The following is a 24,349-nucleotide window of genomic DNA, read 5'->3' as shown; positions in this document are numbered from 1 at the left end:
TAGCTAAAAGATCAATCTAGGCCGCAGTCGCCCTCAAAAGGTTACGTTTATGAGGCGAAAATAGCTTCATGCTTCCGAATAATGTAAGTTACGCCTCGTAAAAGTAAAAATCGGATTTTTGAGGGCGATTGCGGTCTAGATTGATCTTTTATCTACCCCATCTTTACATAATACATACAGAGAAAGTGCATCCCGCACCCTTGCAATCCTGGAAACGAGTCTACCCCTTGGCGTCGCTTAAGAGGATGCGCGTAAAATTGTTACCGAGTGTCTACTATTCATTATACTAATTATCAAAAGCTATAAACGGCAAGGATGCGTTGATACGTTAAAGTAATCTTGCTGCAGGTCGGCTTGATAGAGGGACAAAGAGTAGTATGGCTGCCAGGTCGGGTGATCCGATTTTAATTCCAAAAAGCAAAGCATACGAAACGCGTCATATTATATTCTCATTTGCGCTGACTGCGGAGCGGAGTATGACGGACTTAATTAACAGCGAAAAGCCTCTTATACTTAATAATCTACACACACGCGCGGTCGTGCTCTTGCCCGTGCTCGCTCGCGGACGGAGGTACGGAAGGCAACGTAGATTACGTTGCGGAGGGACGTTCAGTTTCGCGTGAAACCGGCTAGGTAAATTGACTCCGGCGAGTTCTGGGGATCCAATTCCGGGATTTCGCTGCTGGTCGATTGGGTTTCACTTCCGCCGCGATTCCCTTTGCGTGTAATTTCCCTTCGAGCGGCCGACATTCGTAAATATAAATTCCCTCCTGGCTGGTTTGCGGATTTTTAGTGGATCGCCGCCAAAGCCGCGTTTTAATGCTCTCGCCTCTCTTCCTTCGGACTCTGACGAATTTTCGGTAGGTACGCGACGCGCAACGTTCACGCCGACATCCGGACAAACATCGTATTCTCCGGAAATCCCGCGGTACATTAATAATCTGTACACCTATTCGCATTCGGGTGGAATATTTTTGGAAATAACGCAGGCAGATCCTCTCGGACTCTGGAGATCGCCGCGCGCCGACGGGAAAACAACAAAACACCGTTCACCGTAATTTAATATTAGTCGAGCAATTACTGTGCCTGGACGGGAAAGCGAATCCTTATTAGCACAAGATTGTTTGGCTTTCATATCAAATGATCGGGACAGAGTTCCGAATACCATCGCTCAATTATCCTCCCCGGTAATTCGAGCGTTGCATTACACGGAACATGGACTATTTATGAAAACGAGATCCGGTATTCGAGCCAGCGAAAACACATACTTTCGAAATATCTGCTCGTTTAATCGAGGAGCGTCCGACGGACGGAAACGATCCCATTAAATCGTTAGAACGACGACGCGAACAGCGCGCGTCCGCGGCGCGACGATCGCCAAGTGCGTGTAAAAGGCAAGGTGTGTAACGCGACTAACAACGTACCTACCACCGGGCGCACAAAGGCGTCCACGGTAAAAAGAAGACCACCGTAGACGCCAACATCGCCGATGTTGGCTGGTTGTCTGCCTCTTGTTTCTGCAGGTGACATAAATAGTGACCCAGTTACCGGCACTTGCAACGCGAGGAGAAATACGAGAACACTCTGGCTCATGGGTCGCGTTGCTCTGCCCGAATGCTGGCAAGAAAGATATGTCCAGCCATTGATTTTCTACTGAATTATATCTTCCCCCCTCGTCCCGTAAAAAAATTCGCTATCGCGTCCCTGGAGCCGCTCCGCTCTGTCTGAAAAAAACTATTCGCCCCAACCAGAACTCACTCCTCGACAAATACTATCATTTTTCATTTCAGAAATGTAAAGTATTTCACCAGGCTCTGTGTCCTTTAATTATAAAAGAACTCCACTCCAATTATATCCTTCGACAAAACAGTTATGTAGAAAGCGGAGTACGCGTGACTGAAGGTGAACTCGAAATCCGAAATTTTCCAGTGATCGATTCCTAAGGATCGCAAGGGGGAAAAGCGGTCTTCCTTCGACCCTGATATCGCTGGAACTGCCTCGTCGTTTTCGGCCACTCCCAGCGAGGTTCTGACGATCGTGAACAATAATGGAGCGCGATCGGCAAACTTCTCGCATGGACGATAAAAGTTCTCGAAGCGTTCCGTCTTCATTCCGATTTGGCGGAGGAGATTTCACGGCGAAGAAAGGGAGAACGGCGGTCACGTATAAGAACAGCGTTGCTCGTTTGCGAAACTGGAAGCCCAGTTATCGAAGTCATTAACCAGACCAGCGGGGTAAGTTTTATTGCGGCCGATAATTCTTTGCGGCGCGTCTCGCAGCGCGGAATTAAGGGCGCGTTGCGGTTTATGGTGTTGAGTATGCCGCTCCTTTCTCCATGCTCCCTTCTCTGCCTCCGGCACTCTCCTCTCCTTTTCGAACTTTAAGCTTCTCCCTGGCACGGCGCGGTGCGGTGCGGTACGGCTAGACCGGCGCGGCGTGCCGGCCGCGATAAATCCTCGCTGTTCTTAGCCGCTGATATCGTGGAAGCTGCATCAGGAATTTATAGTGACCTTAATTGAGAAATTTGTTAATCCGATTCCTCCTTTCAGCGCTCGCCCTTCTTTTTCACCCTCTGCTTTCCTACATTTTCATTACCGCTCCGTGTGCATCTGTCCTCCCTCCAATTATTCCGAATACCGGTCTGTTCCAACAGCTAATTAAAAGCACTCCTCCGACTCGGATACCATCGAAATTATTATCAACTCGTAATCGGATTATTTCATCTTTCGTCTTCCGAAGTCAACGTTCGGCGGGCCCGCTTCTATCGCGAAATAATTTATCTTGATGTTCGTTGCTTCGTGGTCGCGCGTAATAATTGCAACGTCTCTTCTAACCGGTGAAACTTTCTAACGAAGCTCCGAGAAGGTGCTTTTTTGTTAAAAAAAAAAAAAGAAGAACAAGGAAAGGAGTAGAGCCCTGTGAAGGGTTAAACCGAGGAGGCAGTAAATTTGAGAAATAGCGGTTGTTACGGGAACGTTGGCTCTCCCCGGTCGCGGTGTAAATATTCTTCCACGGCCGCAGCACGTACCGTCAGATTTAACAACGCGGAGGGAAACAAACAACTCGGTGGATTTCTCTAGAAGCCGCGCTTTGTACCAATCGACTAGCCACTTTTCGTCTACAACCGAGACATTTTCCAGCTTCGAGTAATCCCATTGCATGAGTTCCCTTTCCCGATAGAGGTGCTGCGAACTGACGTGCACGCTTCTCCTCCTTTCCGCAGACTCCGGCATCGAGTTTGCTAACATAAATATATCCCACTACCACTGTCACCCCACCGACGAACACCGTCTGCGAACACACGAACGCCGGACACGCGCACACACAGACACCGAGAATATATAAGTTTCGAGGAGAAGTCGACCACCTTGGGCGAACAGCACAAACAATACTCTCATTCTTCGGTATCGCTCCCCGCGCAATCCCTAGAGAGCTGGTTAGCGACAAAAGCGGAAATAAATCGCGCTCCGCAATGTCATTTCTTGTTCCATCCACCGTAGCTGCATCCTCGCCACTTATAATAATAACGACGATCACGGGAACGATTATGGACCGCGTCCAGCCATTTGTTTCCTTTATGCTTCTGATTTCCCGACCCGATAGACGCACCCTGGAAACTTCGACGTCGACGCCGATAATCAATTTTCCCTTTTAGTCAATTTTAGGGTGGAACGAGCTAATAACAAAATACATGTTAGTTTTCTTCAACATTGTTCGGACTGTGTAACTTTTTATTCCAAACGCATTTTTCGTGACAATTTAAAAAAAAAAATGATAATCCCTGCGGATGATTTCCGAGTGGTCAATTTGCAGTGGTGATACCCCGATATCAAAGTCATTTCAGTGTCACCGAGGCACGCTCATTTTATTCTCCCTTGGTTGTCACGGAATTAAGAAAGGTTGGGAGGGTTGCATCGCAGGGGCTGGGAGACAGTCGACGGCTACGGCGACGAAGGGAAGAGCTCGAAGAAAAGCGAAAGGGGGAGGGGAGACGAGGGACCGTGGAAAGAGGTGAAAGCAAGCGAACGTACAAATGGCGGAACTCGACGCGAGGGGTCACCGCGATGGAATCGAGTAATTTCAGGAGAGAGCCACCCGCAGGTTTCCTCCTCTCTTCATTTCTCGTCTTCCTCCTCGCGGCTCTTACCGTCCAAAGGAAAAAAGAAGAGATACGTGGTCGAGTATGCGATGCCGGTATCCATGCTACTCTCTGCTCTCCGAGTCCACTTAAAGCGGAACACTCGCATCCGTCACCTTTTGCGGGTACCCAGCAGGTCTGCCTGTCTTTCACGAGGCTCGTGGCAAAACGAACGGAACATACACGGTGTCAAAGAAAACCTCTCTCGGCTCGATCCAATACGCCGGGTCGCACGAGGAAACTACTTAGAAGAATTTGAATCAGCAGGTCAGAGAGGCTTTTCAACTTTCTCTCCATCATACTTCACGCATTCGCACCGGATGACGAATATACACGTTTTAAATAAATGATTCGATTTAACTTGAGATGTGTTACAATGGACTAAGAAAACGAGATATCTATGAATTGAAATTTCAAGCCCCCCGCGTCGGGAAGCAACGTCGTAGAACGAGAGATTCGAGCGTAGTAAAAAGCCCTATTGTGTTCGGTAAAAGGAGAAGAAAGTAGGAAGGAGAACGCCGTGGGATTGGAATTTGGAGTAACATGCGATTGGATGCGGCATGTTGCAATTTAAAGGACGCTTCATTAAATTTACAGCCCTCCTCGAGAGTTGACGGACAGCAGAGAAGGGGTTGGGCGAAGGGAAGGAGGAGTTTTCAAAGGACCCGTCCTCGTTAAGGCGACGCAGCATTATAATGCCGCGGGATTGTCGCTAACGTTGACAGACACGTGGCCACTCATCGGTATATTATATTGCATTTTCGGGACGACACGGTGAACGTCATTAGGCAACATCGCCACCCTTATACCTAATCGTCTGCGACTCTGAAGGGGCTCGGGAAAATACTAATCCCCGGAAGATCTCGGGGGAAACGCGGTTTCATACACAGGGCTGTGTCAATTCCGAATTATTAGGTTGTTCGGAAAGTCATTCCGTTTTGTCAAGGGAAAACCAACGCCAATGTTTTACCATTTGGAATAAGTTTTGTGACATTTTGTTCTATGATCTTTTGCGATCTTTACATTTATGGCTCCAGAAAAATGTACAAAAGATTTGTTTAGTACGGAAAACAAGATTTCATTGACTTCCACGTTCTTAAAACTCGAACGACCTAATAGGTTGCAGAGTGTTTTTCGCTGAGAGGAAGGCGGAGGTATTTTGTTTGAATCACGATCTATGGTCTCTAAAAGCTTCGATGCTTTATAAAATTAGCGAGGTATCACGGGCGGCGCATCAAAGGCCCGTTTTCCCCGGTACACAAGAACCGGAGGACATGTAAAAGTAAAATGGCCCGGCCGGAAAATAGCGTATCCTTCCTATTTAGTTGAATAATTGGGCACCGCGTTTCCTCCGTGACAGAACCTCGCTCACCCCTATCTCCCCCGTTCGCTTCCAGGCTCTCTCCCTCTTTAGGAATACTCTCACCTTAATACACTTATTGTTAATGCAATTCCGTCGGGTTTTCCGGGCTGATGGTTACCTACCTTTCGTTGACGAGACGCGACGTCATTTACGAGGGCCACCAACGATGTGTACGCGTGCCTACCTTTTTTTCCGGCTATCTTGACAGAAAATTCAATTTGCCCCGAGCAAAGTACAAGCGCCGCACCACGAAGACGTCCCGAGGTATCGTGGAGAATCATTTTGTTTCAATACACCCGCCGCCAACCGTTCTAAATAGACCTCGCGACCTTCCGACATTTTAAAGGAACCTGTAATTTCTCTTTATTTATTTTCCAAGTTGCATCAACCACACAAGGGTCATTTGCGACTACAGGCTTATACGCGAGTTAATTAATTTTTTGTAAAATACTGTTTAGCTTGGTGACTCTGAAATGATTTCAACTTTTGGAGAGCCACGTATGGTATTTAGCAAACACGAGAAATTCCGTTGGTGTTGGTAGTTTGACGAGCGTTCTAAAAAAACATTAGAGGCACGGTAAAATCGATCGGAGAAAGGAGAAAAAGAGAAAGAGACTGGTTTACCGGGCGAGTAATCCAGAGATGGTTTTTCTCGTTTATTTTGACGGAACATCACGGTTTGAGGTAGGAAGCATGGGCGGAAGGAGGGGGCGACCGCTCCGACTGTCGATCTTCCAGATGGACGTTCGACAACGAGTTACACTTTCCGCTGCGATGGTTCTGATCCACGTGGGAGACGCCGGTGTGTTACGGAAATCGACGTATCAAGGAGGAAATCGAGGGACAGAACGCTGTCTGGACCGTTCCTTCTGCTTCCGTCGATCACCGATGAATCTTTAACACGATCGTCAATCGATTTCGAGGCTTATCCGTGACGGGGCGATCAGACCGATGGAAAAATAATCGAATCGTGCGGGCTTCCTCGACTCGTACACAAGAGTGGCTGCTACTTTCCTCGAATTCTCCTACGTGGAATAAGTCGGAGACCGCACGAACGCCGCCCTGTTTTACAAGCAACCGAGGGAGTCGCTATACCTTTCTTTCCAAAGGCTATATTCCATCGACTTCTTTGTTGCGAGGCAGAATGTCTTTCCAATATTTATTTGTTTTTATTAATGCTTGAAACATTTGACGTTCCAACGAAAAATCAAGCTTGCAATTTTAATATTTACATTTCTACGTTATCTTTTCATTCTGAAGCAAATTGTAAGTAATATATTTAAAATCACAAAGACTTTGTAAAAAGGAAATTAGCTGGTCCATCCAGCCAATCCATTATTGACAATGTCAGAAACTGCGGATTTTCAAATGTGCAAAGGCAGTGATGATGGTAATTACAATTAATTATTAATTAGTTAGTATAATAATTAATTGGTATTTAAACAGTTAAGCTCACTTTGTGGATAGTTGCTTTAGTTGAATACTCAGTACGTTTAATTAATGCAATGAAAAGAAATTCATACAATACATACTTGCAAATGAATTTAAACTTAAAATATTAAATTATAGAAAAAATATGCTGGATGCGTTTCTTGAGAAATGAACCATATTAAATTTTCTGTGAGGTGTCAATGGATGCGAATGCAGAGTTTAAAATACTGAATTTATTACCACGTCGGGGTAGACTAAGAAAATTCGAAAATATTGTATTGACACCACTTTATAAAAACATAAGACAAATTACAACAGCGAATTACAAGGATATGATGGACTTACTACGATGTATACCACCGGAGCACCATGACTTCTTCAAATCTCTCTCGCATACACAAAATGTAAATGAGAAGTAAATTGTTATGCAATTTATATAGTTAGAAGATTTTCTGAATTGCATAAATGGTGTTTTTCAAGTTTTGTAATGAAATATAAAATAAATTGAATATTGTTTTTTAATTTGAAGCATTTTAAATTATATCGAATGGACTTGGACTGTCTCAAATTTTATGACAAATCTAGTTGTTAATTTCGAAAGTGGCTTAAGTCCATTCTTAGTAAGAGGACACATATTATTCACTTAATAATTGCATTTATTTTAGTAGGAATTGTAAATTTAACTCTCGTAGATACACTTTTAAGGAGTGTGATACATTGGTATCCTCTACTTATATACGTATTTTTAATTTCATTGAAACGCAACCTCTTAAATATCTCAATTTAAACTTAAATGGACTTAGGCAACTTTCAAAATAAACGGCTCATATAATAAGATTATATAAAATACACATGAAATAGGGATCTCTAGCTGAAAACGATATACTGTCTCTGATGGATAAGCTCGCTCGATGTGATAAAACATAATGAAACGCGGGTTCTCGCGGTCGAACACGCGTGGCAGGGTAGAAGTGTGAAGCTCGAGGGCGAGCATGAAACCTGCAGTATTTTGGTTGGTCTTAAACGATCTCGTGAGTGCCGTATCCAAAAGTTGGAGTCAGCGCAGCAGTGCCGGGTGTACGGAATGCGCTCATCTTTATTAATACGAGGCTGCGTTGAAACGAGTTTTAAGTTCGCATGGCGGAAAGAGAGAGAGAGAGAGTGCCTCGGCCAATATTTACGTTTCATTTTGTCGAGGCTCCGCGGTCCACGGCCGACTCCCATTCGGGATTTTTAATGAAAATGACTGGGAGGGAGATCAACGAGTGTGGCTCTTGCTCAGACATTCGACTTTACGCTTCGCCACGAACGTTTCTCGGCTTTGATCGCGCGCTAAACCACCAGTTTGTCCATCCCCTCCGACTCGGAAGATATGAAAATTGAAGGGGACGCCGCGCACCACCAGAACCGAAACATTCTCGCGGATCTCGGTGTTTCGAGCTCCGTGCGGGATTTTTAGCACCGCGAGCCCGGGCGCGCTAATGAATATTGCAGGCAAAATGTGATTTCCGCGCGCGCGATACATGTTCCGCTATATTTACACAGAAAGTAAACAATCGGACTGATCCAATTAATGAAACGAGCAAAGTGTGCAATATCCGAAGTGCTCGAATATTTACACAATGCGGAAATTAAATACTATTTTATTAACTGGCTATTACACGGAAATGGCGCGCGAGACAGAAGAAACGGCCGAATTTTATGCTTTAGAAATCACAGGCTGCCGCTTTTAATCGAATAAAACGAAATTAATTGCACGATACACCGAGCGATCGATCGGATACATTCGTGCGTGTTCGCCGGGTTCACGCTATGAAAAATACTGTTTAGAGCTGGCGGAATTCCGTATGGAGGGCTTGCAATCGGGGAAGGTTTTCCGAAATTAATTTGCAACGAATTTAGTCGCGGCGGTGATCTATTTAATTGACCACTTCGCAGGTCGGATGTTCTAAAGAAACCGGTTGAAAATTGATCTCGGCTCGCTGGAAACAGTGGTTCAAAATACGTGTTATAGTCGACGAATTCGACGCGGAATCCAATTCCGAACAAATACCGATTTCGAGAAGGTATTTTTTGAACACACAATCGCTTGGCCCCGGGACTGGATCAGACACTCGATAAAAGTGTTTAATTTTCACTGGGCACAGCTCCATCCCGAAACGGAAAATAATCCAACAGTTCTCTATCCGACGCACGTTGCAACGCGACTTGCGTTCCAAACGGAGTTTTCCAATTAGTACGTTTATATTGAATTATCCGACGAACACGGAGATAATGGGTTGTCCCGTAATGAGATTGTCCCGTCGAATTCGTGCTGGTTATATCTAGCGGCGGATAAGACCGCAGTCACTAATGATGGGACGGTTTGACGGATTCAAAACCCACGGAGAAGGCGGATTCGACGCCGGCAATCTCACTTCCGGATAACCCGATAACCGCGGGCCACGGGGAAAGATGAATTGACTAACGACCACGCCAAGACGAAAAGGAGACCGACCCCCTATTCCACTTGCACTTATACAATATTTATTGTCGCCGTTACGCGAGCCTCCTACGCGATCGTTCTTCTCTACACCCATAAAAGTATTTTACAGAATGATTTTTCTTCGCAACGTTACACCATTTTAGGCAGGCGACGCGAGTTAGAATGAGCTTTGTGGTCGGACAAGGTACAAATCCCATACAATGTTTATTATCGCGGGAACGCAAGCCTCCCGCGTTCTTTCTTCTCTCGCTCTATTTGAAAAAGTATTTTCAGGATGTTGAAGCAGAAGCTTTGCCCTTTTAAAAGAGGCTAAGTAGATCGTTGTCCGATTTTTCTTCTGAAAGTTATACCGGATTAACGAGGAACGAAAAGAAATGTTGAATAAGATTTGTGGTCGGACAAGGCGCAAATTGGGCGAAGAAATTATCGTCACAAAACAGTGGTCGGTCCAATTCGCAGGTGGTGCAATAGCATTTCCATCTTATCGAGAAATCCACGTCGACTAATTCCCTTGGATCTGGCTAGAGATCAAAATAGAGGCTATTGGATTCTCGAAACAAGCGACTCGTGTATCTCGAAGCCGTAGGTTTTCCGTCGAGGGAAATTCATCCGGGTGATGATTGTTTACGGGGTGTTGCGGGGTATCGTAGAATCCCATCTAAAGATATCGAACCGGCTCGTAGCAGGCCGTTTCGTTTCGCAGCGTTCAATTCCTTGGTAACTTCTCACCTTGGGGGGAATTAATTAACGTGCATATAAACTGTCGTAGACGGCTTCGTGCCGTAGAAGCTGAACTTACGGACTGATTTCTTGAGTACACAGTAAATAGGGGTAGGGGAGTAGTTCGGGTTAACCGCTGACTAATTGCTCCTTAACCAAGTTAAATCGTACTCCAGTTATTGCGGGGAAACTTGGGATGCTGCGTGGCGCAGCTTTTGATCAAAGGGACTTACCAAATCCGCTTCAAGTTTCTGCAGACCGTACCGATTTCGAAATTATAGAAATTCATAAGAGCCGATAGTTACGCTCGATCTCAGCCGAAAATCTTAACCCCTCGGCGCGGCGCTATAATTGGTGCTCGATATTTTCAACTACGTTCTCACTCCTCTTTAACATTAGAAGACCGCGGGGAACGCGCTGGTCAACGAATATTCCCGTTAATGTAATCGATCGTCGAATTCTTTCTTTTTTTATTCAGGAAATCTCATAAGAGAGTTATTACGACATTTGGTACAAACGAAACCAAAGTACACGGAGCAGGTAACCTATACAAACCAGAAATAAGGGTACACCACTTTTTTCCCTTCTTGTTTTTTAACAGAGATTGTTCAACAGTAATCTTTGAGTATCTCTATGTAAAATGGGCTACCAATTACCACTAAATATCGACATGTTTATAGCGGAACCTAATATTAAGGCTTGCATTTATATCCATTGTTATTTCAAGGTCGTCGAGAACCATTTAAATTGCAAAATAGCTTAGTGAGTAATATTTGATCGAACCTGTGGCGCCGAAATCATTAAATTGTTCATTTGCATTATCTACGATCGACATAAAGAAATGTTCTTATTTCAAAGATCGTAAATTATCTATTTAAATCATATCTCACTCTATAACATTGTAACAGGAAATTGTAAAGCGAAATGGACCCATTTGAAGGTCTGAAGAGCTTCAATAAAAAAGAAATGTTTGAGTATGATACAAATTACACTGCCAAGGGACGTGGTGAAGAGTTTCACACTCGAACTTACATCTACACCTGGCGTTGTCAATGATACCGATACGAGCGAGAGAGCCAGCGAGATGGTAATGATCGGCCCTACTTTTGAATCGCCGAACTTGATCAGGTTTATAGACGACCACGCGGCTTACGGCGACGCGATAAATTTTAATATGCCGGGGAATTAATCCAGCCACCGCAGCAACGCCTTTATTACCCATTCTCGCGCGAGTACTTTTATCGCTTGTCATTCCGCTTGCGATTCTGACCTGGCCCCGCAAAAACTGTACATTTCACCCCGTGTTATCGTCGAGAAAGAGAGAGAGAGAGAGAGAGGGAGAGAGCGCAGAAGTGGCGCGCGAGCCCGAATAAAATGCAAATGACTATTACCCAATCTCTCGAGAAGGTGAATACGAAGCAGGTCGAAAGGTACTTTCGGAACGGTTTGCTATCTATTACCGAACCTCGGGACGTCCTCGGTGCTTGCACAATTACTTGTCGACTGTTTGATGATCTACTTCAGCCGACGAGGCAGACGGAGGAGGACGGAGATAGATTAAAATATCGTTAAGGCGGACGGGGTTTGTCTTTCGACTCGTTATAACGAGCTGAATTAAAATCGAAAGAACGTCGCACTTGACCGGAATCGATCGATTGGGATAACGCGATCGAATCGTTCTATCGCAATTATCTTCGCGGAACGATCGGTCGGGGGGGAAAAAAACGATCGCTATCATCGTGAAACGCGTTTCAGCTGGTCCCAGCCGTCGGCCATCGAGCGTAAACGCTGCAACGAGATTTGAAAATACACGGTAATTAAGTAGCAGCTACGTGTTCGACGTGTAAACGTTTGAATAATGCAGAAACGTAAATGCAACTTCCCGCCGTGCCGGCTGTTAAATGAATATCACAATTAAGCCTCGGGACGATAAACCGAACGCAGACCGGAGAATTTAACGCGACACCAAGCCCTGTTTCCCTTACATTTCGCTCATTCATCAACCGTGAAAAGAGCCTCGCGTGTATCGCATCCGTCGCGTGCACTGCATCCGTCGCGTGCCGTTCGAGAAATCACGTGGCCGCGCAGACGATAAAACATTTACAGAATGACATATCTACTTCTGGCCGAAACCGTTCAAAAGATTTCACTCGCGTGTCGATCGTTAATTGCGCCGCCCGCGACGGCAACCATGGCCTATCGATTTCTCGCCCGGAAAAGCTAAACTCCAGTTTCCTACGATCCTTTCTGATTCGTTGACTCGAAAGGAAATCGTCTTGTTCACTGTAAATCGATTGGAATTTAAGGGGAATTAATAACACATACATCTTTAGCAAATACCGCTTAAAAAATCCGGAGTCTAAATAAAAATTTATTTCTCCTTTCAATTATTTTATCAGGCTGAAATTAATACAGCGATGTGCTTAAATCTTTTTAATATCTTAACTCTTTTCAATGCCGGACAAGGAGAGTGTACCACCGTTGATCAGGCGAGTAGCGCGACAGTTGGCTGTGGTCAGACAAGACTGTCGGGCGTCCGAACTTTAATTTACCGTATAAACTGTAGCGCGTTTATTGAAATTGCAATTGACTTTAATCCAACTACGAAATATTGTGATAGTTGCAGCGTTAAGATCGGGTTGCTCGACGGTATATTTTACGAGGGGGAATGATATCGCGAACGTAATTTCTTCCATTTTGGACGGGGACGTCCGTCAATGCGGAAAATAGGCACGAGAAGAGGAGGGGGGCGGGGAACGGGAGTGGAAACCATGCATGTGGACCGCACGAGTTGCCCGAACATGCGGATGGTAATGTATTGTTCAATCTGGCGGGATATTACGAACGCTTAGGTTACCCCTTTCGCGGTCGGACGATGATCCTCTTACAGTTTCGACTTTATTAGGCCGTGGTCACACGGTACTAGGCACTGACTAAATATGGAGCGCGTCGCGCCGCGTATTGTAAGCCGCTTACAGTGCGGTTACGTGTACATTTTAATGCAATACGCCGAGTTGGTGTGTCATTAGCGATTACAAAGCAACTCGAACTCACGCGACCGTCCCCCGTGTGTATGTGTGTGTGGTGTGAGTGGTGTGCGTCGACCCACCCACACACCCACGCGACGGATCCCTCGCCTCGTCAAACAGAAAACGAAAACAACCAAGAATATTAAAGTCGGATGCAAATGGCCGTCAACTGGAGCTTTCGTGTGCTCTGCTAATTTATCACGTATCTTGCTCGCGATTCCATTCGGCAATTAGTCGTTCAACGGAGAAACTACGTACAAACCCGGAACACCAGGGAAACATGATTCGCGTGTACAGAAATTGGAGCGAACTTTCGAAACGTTTTTTTCTTCAACTCTGTTTCGCCGCGGCGGTGGAAATATTTTCGAAATTGTTCGGGAACTCGATGGTTTTGCCGAGAGAGAGAGAGGGAGAGAGAGAGAGCGGAACAATACTAATTTCGTTGGATCAAGGAAAGGTCAGCGGCGTGTAAATTGTATGGCTTCTGTTTTCTAAAAGGTGGATGAAAAGCTGGGGAGAAACTGATGCTGCAGGTTTTCACGGGAAATTTGCTTGGAACAACGTGATCTCCGTGTCGATGAATTCCAACGACGCGTTTACCACCCCCCGGTTTCAGAACCATTGACCACTTTTCTCGTTCAGACACTTTACACAGCAACTCGTTTAACTAGGGGCCCACTTTGCCGCATATTGCGCTACGTGCTGCGAGCTCGCAGCCCGGAATTTGAGTCAGTGCCGGTCTTAAAACCTTACGCCGATGTTTACAGGAGCGGCTCTCCAACAGGTGAAATATGAATCGACGTGAAATTCCGAAAAAATGTCCACAACAAGCCCCGACGGTCGCCGCGCCGGAAAATCGAACACTATACTATACTGTTGTATACGTTCCTAAGTAATTATTAGACTGCGGATCTTTATGCGTTTATAGGAAAATTGAGTAGATGAAATTGAAAATTGTTGGAAAATTTTTAACATTGAAGATGTCGATGTATAATTTCTCCTATATTAAAATCATTAAGAGAAGAATTAACATTCAGGTTGGTTTCTATTCCTCGCGATTAATGTATAGACAATTTTTATTTTAGATACAGATCCGCAGTCTAGTAATTATTGAGGCGGCGTTCACTATACACTACAATCAATATTATCGTCAATATATGGCACAGTATATTGCACAATAATATTGCTGGATCACCCACGCGAGACAATATTATTGCCCAATAAGTTATTGCACGACTAATGACGCTGCAGTTAACTAATAAAATAAAAGAATATAAAGAAAGCAAGTTGTGTGGCCATTGCATTAGTTATAGCTTTAAAGAAGAAGGAGAAAAAGTGCAGGTGGATGAAGGAATGGTTTAAAAAAAGAAATGAGTACACTCATGAAAGTTAAGTGATCTAAGAATAAGTGAACCAACTGATTTTCGAAACTTTCTGCGAATAGATGGTATATTATTTGATGAACATTCTAAAATTAATTTTCTTTCTTCCTCTTTTTCCTTCGCAGCCATGCTTGAAAATTCAACCCACATATTACCCACTTCAATATTTACGAGATTGTACAAAAAAAATCAAACTCTTTTTAACTGACTCAACATATTGCGCAATCTTTTAATTTAATTTACAGACGATCACTATTATTGTGTAATATATTAACGATAATATTGATCGTCTATGAGCCCCGTAAGAAAAACGGATCGGTTACTAGCACGTGGTTACTACGTTGTATACGTACTATACACACACAATATAAACAATATACTAATATTCTCCGCGGAAAGTTCACTGGAAACGTAACCCCCCGCGTAAGAGAGCAACCGTTGAAAAATTTAGCGCACAGAGAATTGCGGTGGATGCCGCGTCAGCAGCTATACCGTAGCTCAAGTATTTATTTCCTTCGAGACGGGAAGATGTCTCGAGTGCACGACAAACTTCGACAAATATTTGAACAGCTTTTGTGCACATCTGCGCCACGCTTATTATTACACCTAGCCAACGGCAATGGTAAATCGCCGAGCCATTTTCGAGCCCGAACATTTTTGCGAATAGCTTCCGTACTCAAGGCCCGAGTGGATTAAATCATTCGGACGCGGTTCCGTATTCTCGGAGATTGAGAAATACCGTGGGATTCCGGGGAATGCGGGTCCCGTTGGTCAGACTGCTGGCACCGGCATCGAAGGGACGCGCGCCTAAATGCTCGTCATCCGCTGCTTAGACGCCCTTTCGACGAAACAGTTCGGAAACGAATTTTTTCATCCACCTTATCCATAATCAGAGTACGCATTTCCATCACCTTTTGCTTTTTCATTGCCGCAAGGGTAAAAATTCCGTTTAAACAAATCCTGTTTAAGGATTACCACTTTTTTTCGCTTTCTTCAACATTTTTTATTAAACATATTTTCAGCATTTTTTGTTGCATTTCCAATGAAGTCGTAAACAGTTTTTCCCATGAAAAACGAAATCGCTTTCCGAGCGACCTAATAGATCGACGCGAGAGTTTGAAAAAGAGCTTTGGACGAACGGATGTCGGTATTTGGAATTCGCGGATTTTCCTTCCGCCAGCTAACATTTCCATAGAGTGTTCCACCGGTTCGAATTTTTCGCGGAGGACGTTGATCCCGCACGGGGGATACATAGATAAATGGCTGATGATCGCGACGATACAGTGTAGAGCAAGGTACGTATTATTCGCGGGTACGTGGTTTATTTCTCGACAAACACACAGTGAAATTTAACGTCGATATATTTGCTGCGGTCGAGCTTATTGGCGGAGCTTACCTTCGTGAAAAGCACGCCGAAAACCGGAGGAGATAAGCCGCGGGCAGGGATCGGTTTGTTCCCATTGTTCCCGCCGCGCTACGACCTTTTTACGTCGAAACAATGGATCGTAGATACTGCTATTCCCGATATTTCAGGAGAGATCCTTCCATCCTATATGGAATCGAAGGGTTTACCCCTCTTCTCGCCTGGTATCGAGCGGGTTTACCCGCGGTTCGTGGCACAACGAAATTGAGTCGTTTCAAGGGATTAAGCGTGCCCGGTTATAAGCAAAAAGTATACCTCGTGCCCCATGCCCACGGGCCGGCGTGGATCCTGGAGCCTCTGCTTCGAATAGATAATAAAGAAGGGGAAAAATTACGCTCTGCAACGGGATCCGATTAAAAATTTTCTGTTTTAATCATCCGGCCCTTTAGAACTTAGACAGCCCGCTGATTAATCTTCTAAATACCAACATTTTCTCCATTGAAAGCGGATTTCAAATGAAATTGCGCGAATTTCCGAATCCGTGCCTCTCTCGCAAATATTTTTCTATAGGACCTCGTAAATGCGGCGAAAATTTCGCGGAATATATACTCCCGGACAGTATCGCCGCGAAAAATTCCAACATTCTGTCGAATTAAAATAACATGAACGATAGTGCTGTATACAGCGATCGGAATACTCCGAGCGATACAGAAGAGTTTTCTGAGTCGAGAGCTTTTGCCGCTGGCCATTATCAATAAGGGAAGAAATACGACGAGCCCGTAATTCTTAAGGTTGTAGCCGGGCGAACGCGTGCGTACAGTGGAACGACATGTCATAACCTTTTACACAGGGCTCACGCGAAGGATTCTGTTTCAATTTTCGTCGGATCACGGAAATCGAATTTCCGATTACGGAGTTGTCGCGTAAATCCCGGGCCGGGTTATTCGGGAATACTTACGTCGATTCGAACGGCGCGCGATAAGCTCGCGTGTACGGCAACGATCCGGTAACATCAGGCGAGATAATAACGCAAAAGGTCGCCGCGGGCACAGGTAGAATCAAAAATTCAACAGGATTTCCCGGCGAACGAAAAAACATTTCGTGTCTCTCCTTCGCGGAATAAGAGGATTTTGTTCATCGCGCGTCAGTGGAAATTCAATTAATTTTTTAATTACGAGTGTTACTTTGTATCCGAAGATCAATATTTGCCGGGCTACCGGGCAACATAAATTTTTTGGCACACCGACAAAGAGAATCCGGGATGGATATGCATGTGGCCGGTCGAATATATACAAAATTTCGGTGAGCCCATTTTTCGCGTTACAGCCCGTTAATTAACCATCGAAATCTCTGACCGTGATGAAAGTTGAAAAGCGCACGGCTGAAAGACAGGGCCGCAGCGCCGCTTCACACGGACCGAGAAATATGTTCAACGAATTTACCTTGTTAGATTAATGAAGTTGTGTTTCGTAGTTTTTCGGTGAAACCGTGATCCACGGATCCGCGACCGCGGTTCGCGGGCTTGCGAGCGGACGCGAAAGGGTTGCATGCGTGTACTGAAACTTTCACGAGCCTCGGGCGTGCAGAAGGGAAAAACGAACGAGAAAAAAATCGTTCTCGTTCCGCTCGCAACAGCCTGATAATTCGATTGTTCATTGGCTGCGAACCGCCCCGCGACGCGCTCTTCCTTGCGCTCCGCACGCGCGTTTTCCGATTCCCTTTGCTCCACATTAATGATTCTCGTGCTAACATAACGCGTGTACCGTCCGGGGAGCGTCTTGCTCGTTAGCGTACCGTATCGAAACCAGAAACGAGCAGACCTCGGCTCTCGGCCCTTTTTCTCTCCGCACCGTTAGTCATTAATAACTCGACCCACTTTGCCAAAGAAAACATTCAGCTCGTTCTCTGGCCACCTTTCCGTCGCCAAAGTAATCGTCGCGTAAAATGAACGCGGAGCAAACCTTTCATTCCTTTATCCTCTCCGTTTATGCGCCATCGACGTTCGCAGCGCTGGATTAGCCAATAGGCGAACCGAGCACGTGCTTGCTTCTTTTAATTTCTTCTCATTTCTGTTCAAAAATCCTGTGGAAGTGTACTTCGACATTTTTTAATTGCTCCTTGCACCAAGCTAGCCAATTTTCAAAATACGAACGCGATTCGCGTCGCATTCGCGTTGAATCATAAGCTAGACTCGATGCGGTCGAAAACGAGCCCCGCGTGACTCGGATAATTTAATTAATTCACCGTTCGGTGCGCCATTGGATAGAATAACGAAGCAGATTCAGCTCTCCCATACGAAATTCTTTTATGATTGGCGGACAATACATTCTGTATTCATTCGGAGTGTGATGGCCACCCCGTATCCATTAGTACGTTTCAACGGAGTGGCTGCCGCCGTCGCCGTCGCCGGTGAATTCATTTAACGTTGAAAATAATCCTTTGTAATCTACTTCGCGCGACTCCGCCTCCGCCGAATACATCAGAGGAAGAGAAGGAGAGAGAGAGAGAGAGAGCGTATAGCTGAGCGTTACACCACAATGACCGTATATTTTGCGTCGAGTATCCTCGAATTATGTTTTCAAAGTATTCGCGCTTCTTTCGCATGCACGAGTATATATGGAAATTCGGAGTCTTGGAATTATCCCTGTACGAGCCGCCGTGTATCGTCAAGTACCATGTAATTCGGCCGCTTTTTTTCGACCGCTACCCCGCCGTTACGCAAAATGACAGGCTATTCAAATTTTCCAGACGCAAACGTTAATTAACCCCTCGCTCCACGATTTTCTTTGCGTCTGCAACGATCGGAGCTCGCCTTTGTCGTTTATAACTTTCCGCGAATAAAATGGCGATTTCTGTTGTTCGCGGTCCCACGTTTTCGCCAATGCGCAGTGAAGTACTCGGCCCGAAAAACCGGAATGAAGTCGATTCCAAAATTTTGCGTAAAAACATCGATAACGGGGAAATCAAATTTTATTTCGGAGGAAATAATCTCGAAATAAAACCAGGTTTTCTCCGATTTTCTTCGCGTCTGCAGTGATCAGTTCTCCTTTGTCGTTTATAACCTCCCCTCGAATAAAATAGGAATTTGTGTTGTTCACAGTACGGTATTTGGCCCGGAAAGTCGGGAAGAAGTCGACTTGATAATTTTGCGTAAGAACATCGACAAACGGAGAGATAGAATTTTATTTCGGAGGAAAAAATCTGGAAGAAAATAAAACCAGCTTTTCTCGGGTAGAACATCTGTTTTTTCGGGAATGTTTGAGCAAACCGTCCATCGGAGGTTCTTGAAACCGTTGCGGAAATAGCCCGAGACCGTTATTACGATTTTACAGGATGAAAAGGGGTCGTTGCAGGTAGCGAACGGACGTCCGAGCCAGCCAGAGATTAATTAACCTGTCGTTCGGGCACAAAAAAATTACAGCTCAGATTCAAAACGCTCGTCCGCTGTTCGATAAAGGTTCGTTTCTCTTCCGCGTGGAGAGAGAGAGTGAGAGGGGGGGGAGAGGGGGCTGGTTGTGCCGCTCGATATTCCTTTTTGACGATGGCAAACGTGTCCTGAAGTCGGTTGCATTCACCCGCAGCTGCGTTCACGGGCAAATATTTTGCCGAGAAAATTGTAATTGCGCGGCGTTCGACGCTATTAATCCATCAAACGTTCCTTTTTTTTACTTTTCCCCCTCCCCCGGGATGGAAAACAGAGATTAATCGTGGCGATTGAACGATTCTGATTACGTTCGACGCCGTGAGACGCGCGTCAAACTATTCTTCCGCGGGGATTTACGATGACCTGGAAATTGGACGTTGAATTCGACGACGCTCCGCGCTGCGTTCTGTACGATCAGATATTCTTCTCCGTGAGTTCCCTCGAAAGCTGCGACTCGCGCCAACTAAAACATCTCGCTGTTTATAACGAATAGGTTGAAACGACGGAGCTCGCTGCTCCGCCGGCGTCACCCGTGGAGGGTTTAAAATACGCGCCTTTAGCCGGCGAACGTAAACGCTCGACGTTTGCCTTCGAGGACGATGTCTTCGACAGTTTGCATTCCCTGTGGTCATATGGAGACACGCGAGACCAATTACGGAGTTTAGACGGGGTCGATTCTCGCGGGGAAAATGTTGCTAATTTCAAGCGTCCGGTAAGTTGAAACTTTTAACCCTCGCTGCAACCCATCACCGAAGAGTTCTTCCTCTCTGATTCACGTTCCCCGGGAAAATCTGTGCGTAGAACAACGTGCTCGGAACGGGAGTCCCGCTGTCGTTAAGATACGTCGGGGCTTGTAATAAAGAAAAATTGGAATTCACGGAAGAGTCTCGCGCAACGAAGTCTTTCTCCGAAGGATCTATCTTCCTTAAAGGCGGCATCGACGATGTAAACGAGGTACGGTGCGAAAGAGAGTGCGAGATTACGGGGGAAAGAGAGAGAGAGAGAGAGAGAGAGAGAGCGAGAGAGAAATGAGAATTCTGAAATCAAGAGCCGGCGGAGTTCGTGAGGGCAATCAATTTTATTTCCTTCGGGCGTATTCATCGCGCGAATCATAAATGTGATAAATAAAGCACCGGGAAATTCAGAGGTGGATTCTGCTTCGAGCTCGTCTCATTTCCTTCTCGTAACAGTCTTCGCGAATTTCTTTTCCCTCGCGTCGGGGAGGAGAAGCCGCCTCTCCGTTATCGTTCAACGGCGAATCTTGCATCTTCGACGAATATTAATGTACATATCTTTTGGTTTGAGGCCGAACAGTCGAAGGTATCGCGCGATCGAATGGCGCGTCGTTGTCCGAGGAGATCGTGGCTGCACTTATGGAAGCCTGGGAAAACGGTTCGATCGGAGGTCTCGTTCAATCTCTCATCGGAGGTTGTATCCAGCGAGGGGGACAGTCTCGAAAATAAATCGAAAGAATGTTGGCGGAGTAATATCGTCCTTAGAAATAATATCGGCGATGGATGCGCTGACCTACAATGCCCGCGCCGAGTGCAGAACCCATCGAGAACGCTGGCCGAGTATACCTTAACGAAAACAGATAAAACTCGATCAATTACCAAGAGGAGCAGCGTTTCCTTCATGGAAGGAAAAGATATCCTGTCGAAGCTCTGGGACCACGCGTTATTGGCCAACCGGTCATCGAACAACAGTTGCCTCTCCGCCGATTCTCTATACCATAATAATCCGGCGAGCTACACGAGATACCGTCCCGAGCGACATACCTTCCTCCGCCGGGCAAGTATTGTCCAGAACAATAATCGCAGAGTGCTTAATCCGAGCAGGATTTTCGATTTCGCTAAGTGTTTGACCCGCGATCCTCGCCCGTGCGAATCCCGTCCGACTTTCAAGTAAATCGGCCGCGAAATCTGTTCCGAATATTTGCGAACCGACCGAACGGAACGCATTTCCTCTGGTTACGATATACTATATTTTCGTGACGGTGGTCGCGGTGATGGTGAGCCAGGTGCCTACCCCTCTCTATGTACTTCGTGGCCGAACGACATTCGATATCCAAGAACGATACTCGATATTCGATATATGCGATCGTATCATTCATAATTAAATTTCCAATTCCGAGGCATTCTTCTTTTTCACCGGTTGCCCGTAGACACTCGACAGAATATCGAAATACATTGGGGGAGGCAGTAATTGACAAGCGTACAAAGGACGTGCTGCGTAGCACATTTTCGCTTCCGCGATCCGTCATGGCGAGGCATGTGAAAAATTGAGGACTCCCTTAAACCGTATGCACCGTCAGGCGTGTGCGCGTGACGTATAATATTTTTATCCCGCGTTCGATCATCATTTCCCGTCCATCGACGACGCGGCGTATATCGAATCATAAATAAAAACATTTTTCAATTAGTCCCGCGAGTATACACGCGATTATACTCGTTCGATGCGGACGGGTCCACCGATCGGTTCGCAATCCGAATATTTCTGCACGTCATCGTGAAAGATTCTAATTAAAAAACACAGCCTAGTGAGGTCACTTTATAATGATTGAAAGTTGAATTTGAATTTAGATTTGAATACACACACAGTCACCTAACGTTATCACACCTGAAATATCTTTGTTGTTTTCGAAGATACATTAAATGTCTTGAAGACAAAGTTGAACGGTACTATGGGGCTTTTAAGAGATTTTTAACCACCCTTTTTTAAACATATACGATGATAGTACCTTTCATTACGAATTCACTGACTATAATTAGTCAAAGTCATTCACGGTGACGGACCTTGATATCTCTAACAAAAATTACATAAAAACAACAATATTTTTGGTATCGTATGAGCCTCATTTTACCATTCAATTTTGTCCTCAAGACATTTAATGTATCTTTGAAAACAACAAAGATATTTGAGGTGAAAACGTTGGGTGACTCACCCTGTATGATCGAAAGTAGAATTTGAATTTAGATTTAAATGTGTGCCCATAATTACGAAAGTGGTCTAAGAGATAGTTTAAAATAATGTTCAAGTTTCTATGTAGTCCATTTTCATAGTTATTGGCACGTTTCTTGGAGGCGCAAAAATCGGGGGAACTGGTCCGGGACGGGAGATTAAACCCCGTAGCCGGCAGTTACAATCGGAAGGGAAAAGAGGAGAGTCACGTTCGAGGGTATCAATTGAAAGATTTTATCAGCAGGAATGCAGATCATTCTATCTATAACGCTTTCACTTAGTCACCTTCTTTCATGTCCCCGTCCGGCCCAGCGTGAACTCATTTGCATTCCTTTGCGCACCCTTCGTCTTCCCTTTCCGTCCCGCCTCGCTGCGATACCGCAAGGCATACCACGCGAATATCAATGCTTCTTTCAACCAATGACGAGAAGAATCTTTTCCTTGGAACCATCTTTCCCGCGTCGGAGCCCCAATCATGCGACAAGGTATGTCTCCGGGCTACCAATTCGCCTGCAACCGATACAACTACACTCCACGCTCGAAATGTTCCCGTTCCCGATCCGATGGAAAATAAAGTCGAGACTCGTATGTAAATTCGGTGTCGTTATTTAGCGTCGGACGTACCAGGTCATCCCATAAATTGCCACGCAACATTTCAATATAAAATATTAATACTTACACTCGCTTACTTCGTCGAAGCATCGACGATCGTTCTCACCCTCCCATCTATCGATCAACTTTTCGAAAGAAGCCAGGGTACTGGTAGCGGCTGCAAAATATGGATGGTTCATATACATGAAATTCGATAAGAAACGACACGATTTATGGCTGGACTTGTTTCCTCAGTTTTTGGAAGCTTGTTGAAATATTCTGTTTTAACCTCTTGCCGTATTTTGAGGAAACTCGTGACGAAGATTTTCAACAAGGTCTAAGAAATACGAAGTGTAAACTTTACCGTACTCAAAATTCGTGCCTTTCTCCTATAAATTATGATGTACTTGGTATGTAATCCTGTAGATTTTCCTGTGGATTTTTTAATGCAAGTTTTGATCCTGTAGAATCAATGGTTCAGGAGCTATGCTTACTTAAAGTTGAGCAATCTGCAGTGTTTTTGACAGGACGCCGCCATATTGGTTTGTAGTGACGACCGCGAGCCGCTTAGTGAGCAGAACCGCCGGTCCTAGCCCCACCGATCTAATCAACAACCAAATCGGTAAACGGCGCGCGACCGTCACTACAAACTAATATGGCGGCGCCTTTACCTGTCAAAAACACTGCAGATTGTTCAACTTTAAGCAAGTATGGCTCCTGAACCATTGGTCCTACAGGATCGGAACTTCGACCTGCAACAAATCTACTGTATTACATACCAAATACGTCATAATTTATAGGTAAAAGGCACAAATTTTGAGTCCGGTAAATTAAAGAGCAGCCAATACGAATGTTATGCCTTTCTTTTTAGATGAGATAAAATTTGATTGGTTTCTGTCGAACATTTAAGCATTAAAATAAATGTAGCCATACAAAAGCTTCGTCCGACAGACAGCGCGATGTAAATTGCTCCGGGAAAATAGGCCCGTTATAATTGACGTCCGTTTCTCGACAGTAATTAGACGAGCGTAATATCGCCGGGCGTAGATAATGATCAAAACATATACGTGTAAACGCGTCCGGACAGCTGTGTCTGGAGGATAATTGTAGGCCGCTGCATACGAGCTTACGAGTCTCGGCTTACAATTCAATCAAGAACTAGCTGCAAAGCCCCTCGCGTATTTTGTTTCAAGCGTGGCTGTTCATTAAACGAAAATTTCGCGGAAATCTGCCCTTCGCCGCAACGAAATTTTCGAAAGTTTCTCCAAGGATTTTCCGACGGAACGGGTACTTGGTATATCAGCCCGGTAAACACCCCTCGGTTTACTTTCATAATTATCTGACACGTTGCGGAACGAAGTTTCTAGCTGTCGAAACACGAGAACACCCTACCCTCCGTTACTCTTCCGCTCGGGCGAAGCTGCGGCGCGCTGTATCAACGCGTTATCAGTTTTGTAACTAA

At 45.2% G+C, this 24,349-nt stretch overlaps 2 protein-coding genes across 2 annotated transcripts; one reads left to right on the top strand and one right to left on the bottom strand.

The window, feature by feature from the left end:
• Positions 1-214: 214 nt before the first annotated feature.
• On the bottom strand, positions 215-23,145 carry LOC143213514 (uncharacterized). The gene is made up of 3 exons (XM_076433433.1): positions 22,976-23,145; positions 22,582-22,806; positions 215-20,915 (listed from the first exon to the last, which is right to left on the bottom strand). The coding sequence occupies exons 1-2, from the start codon at positions 23,091-23,093 to the stop codon at positions 22,616-22,618; spliced, it is 309 nt and encodes a 102-aa protein (XP_076289548.1). The 5' UTR covers positions 23,094-23,145; the 3' UTR covers positions 215-20,915; positions 22,582-22,615.
• LOC143213257 (uncharacterized) lies at positions 19,694-23,145 on the top strand. Its single transcript, XM_076432933.1, has 4 exons — positions 19,694-19,765; positions 19,829-20,047; positions 20,137-20,289; positions 20,641-23,145. The coding sequence occupies exons 1-4, from the start codon at positions 19,694-19,696 to the stop codon at positions 21,241-21,243; spliced, it is 1,047 nt and encodes a 348-aa protein (XP_076289048.1). The 3' UTR covers positions 21,244-23,145.
• Positions 23,146-24,349: the final 1,204 nt, after the last annotated feature.

The sequence above is a fragment of the Lasioglossum baleicum genome, chromosome 11 (genome assembly GCF_051020765.1).
Source record: "Lasioglossum baleicum chromosome 11, iyLasBale1, whole genome shotgun sequence".
NCBI lineage: Eukaryota > Metazoa > Arthropoda > Insecta > Hymenoptera > Halictidae > Lasioglossum > Lasioglossum baleicum.
Note: the sequence above shows the minus strand (reverse complement) of the source record. Positions and strands in the feature narration are given on the sequence as shown.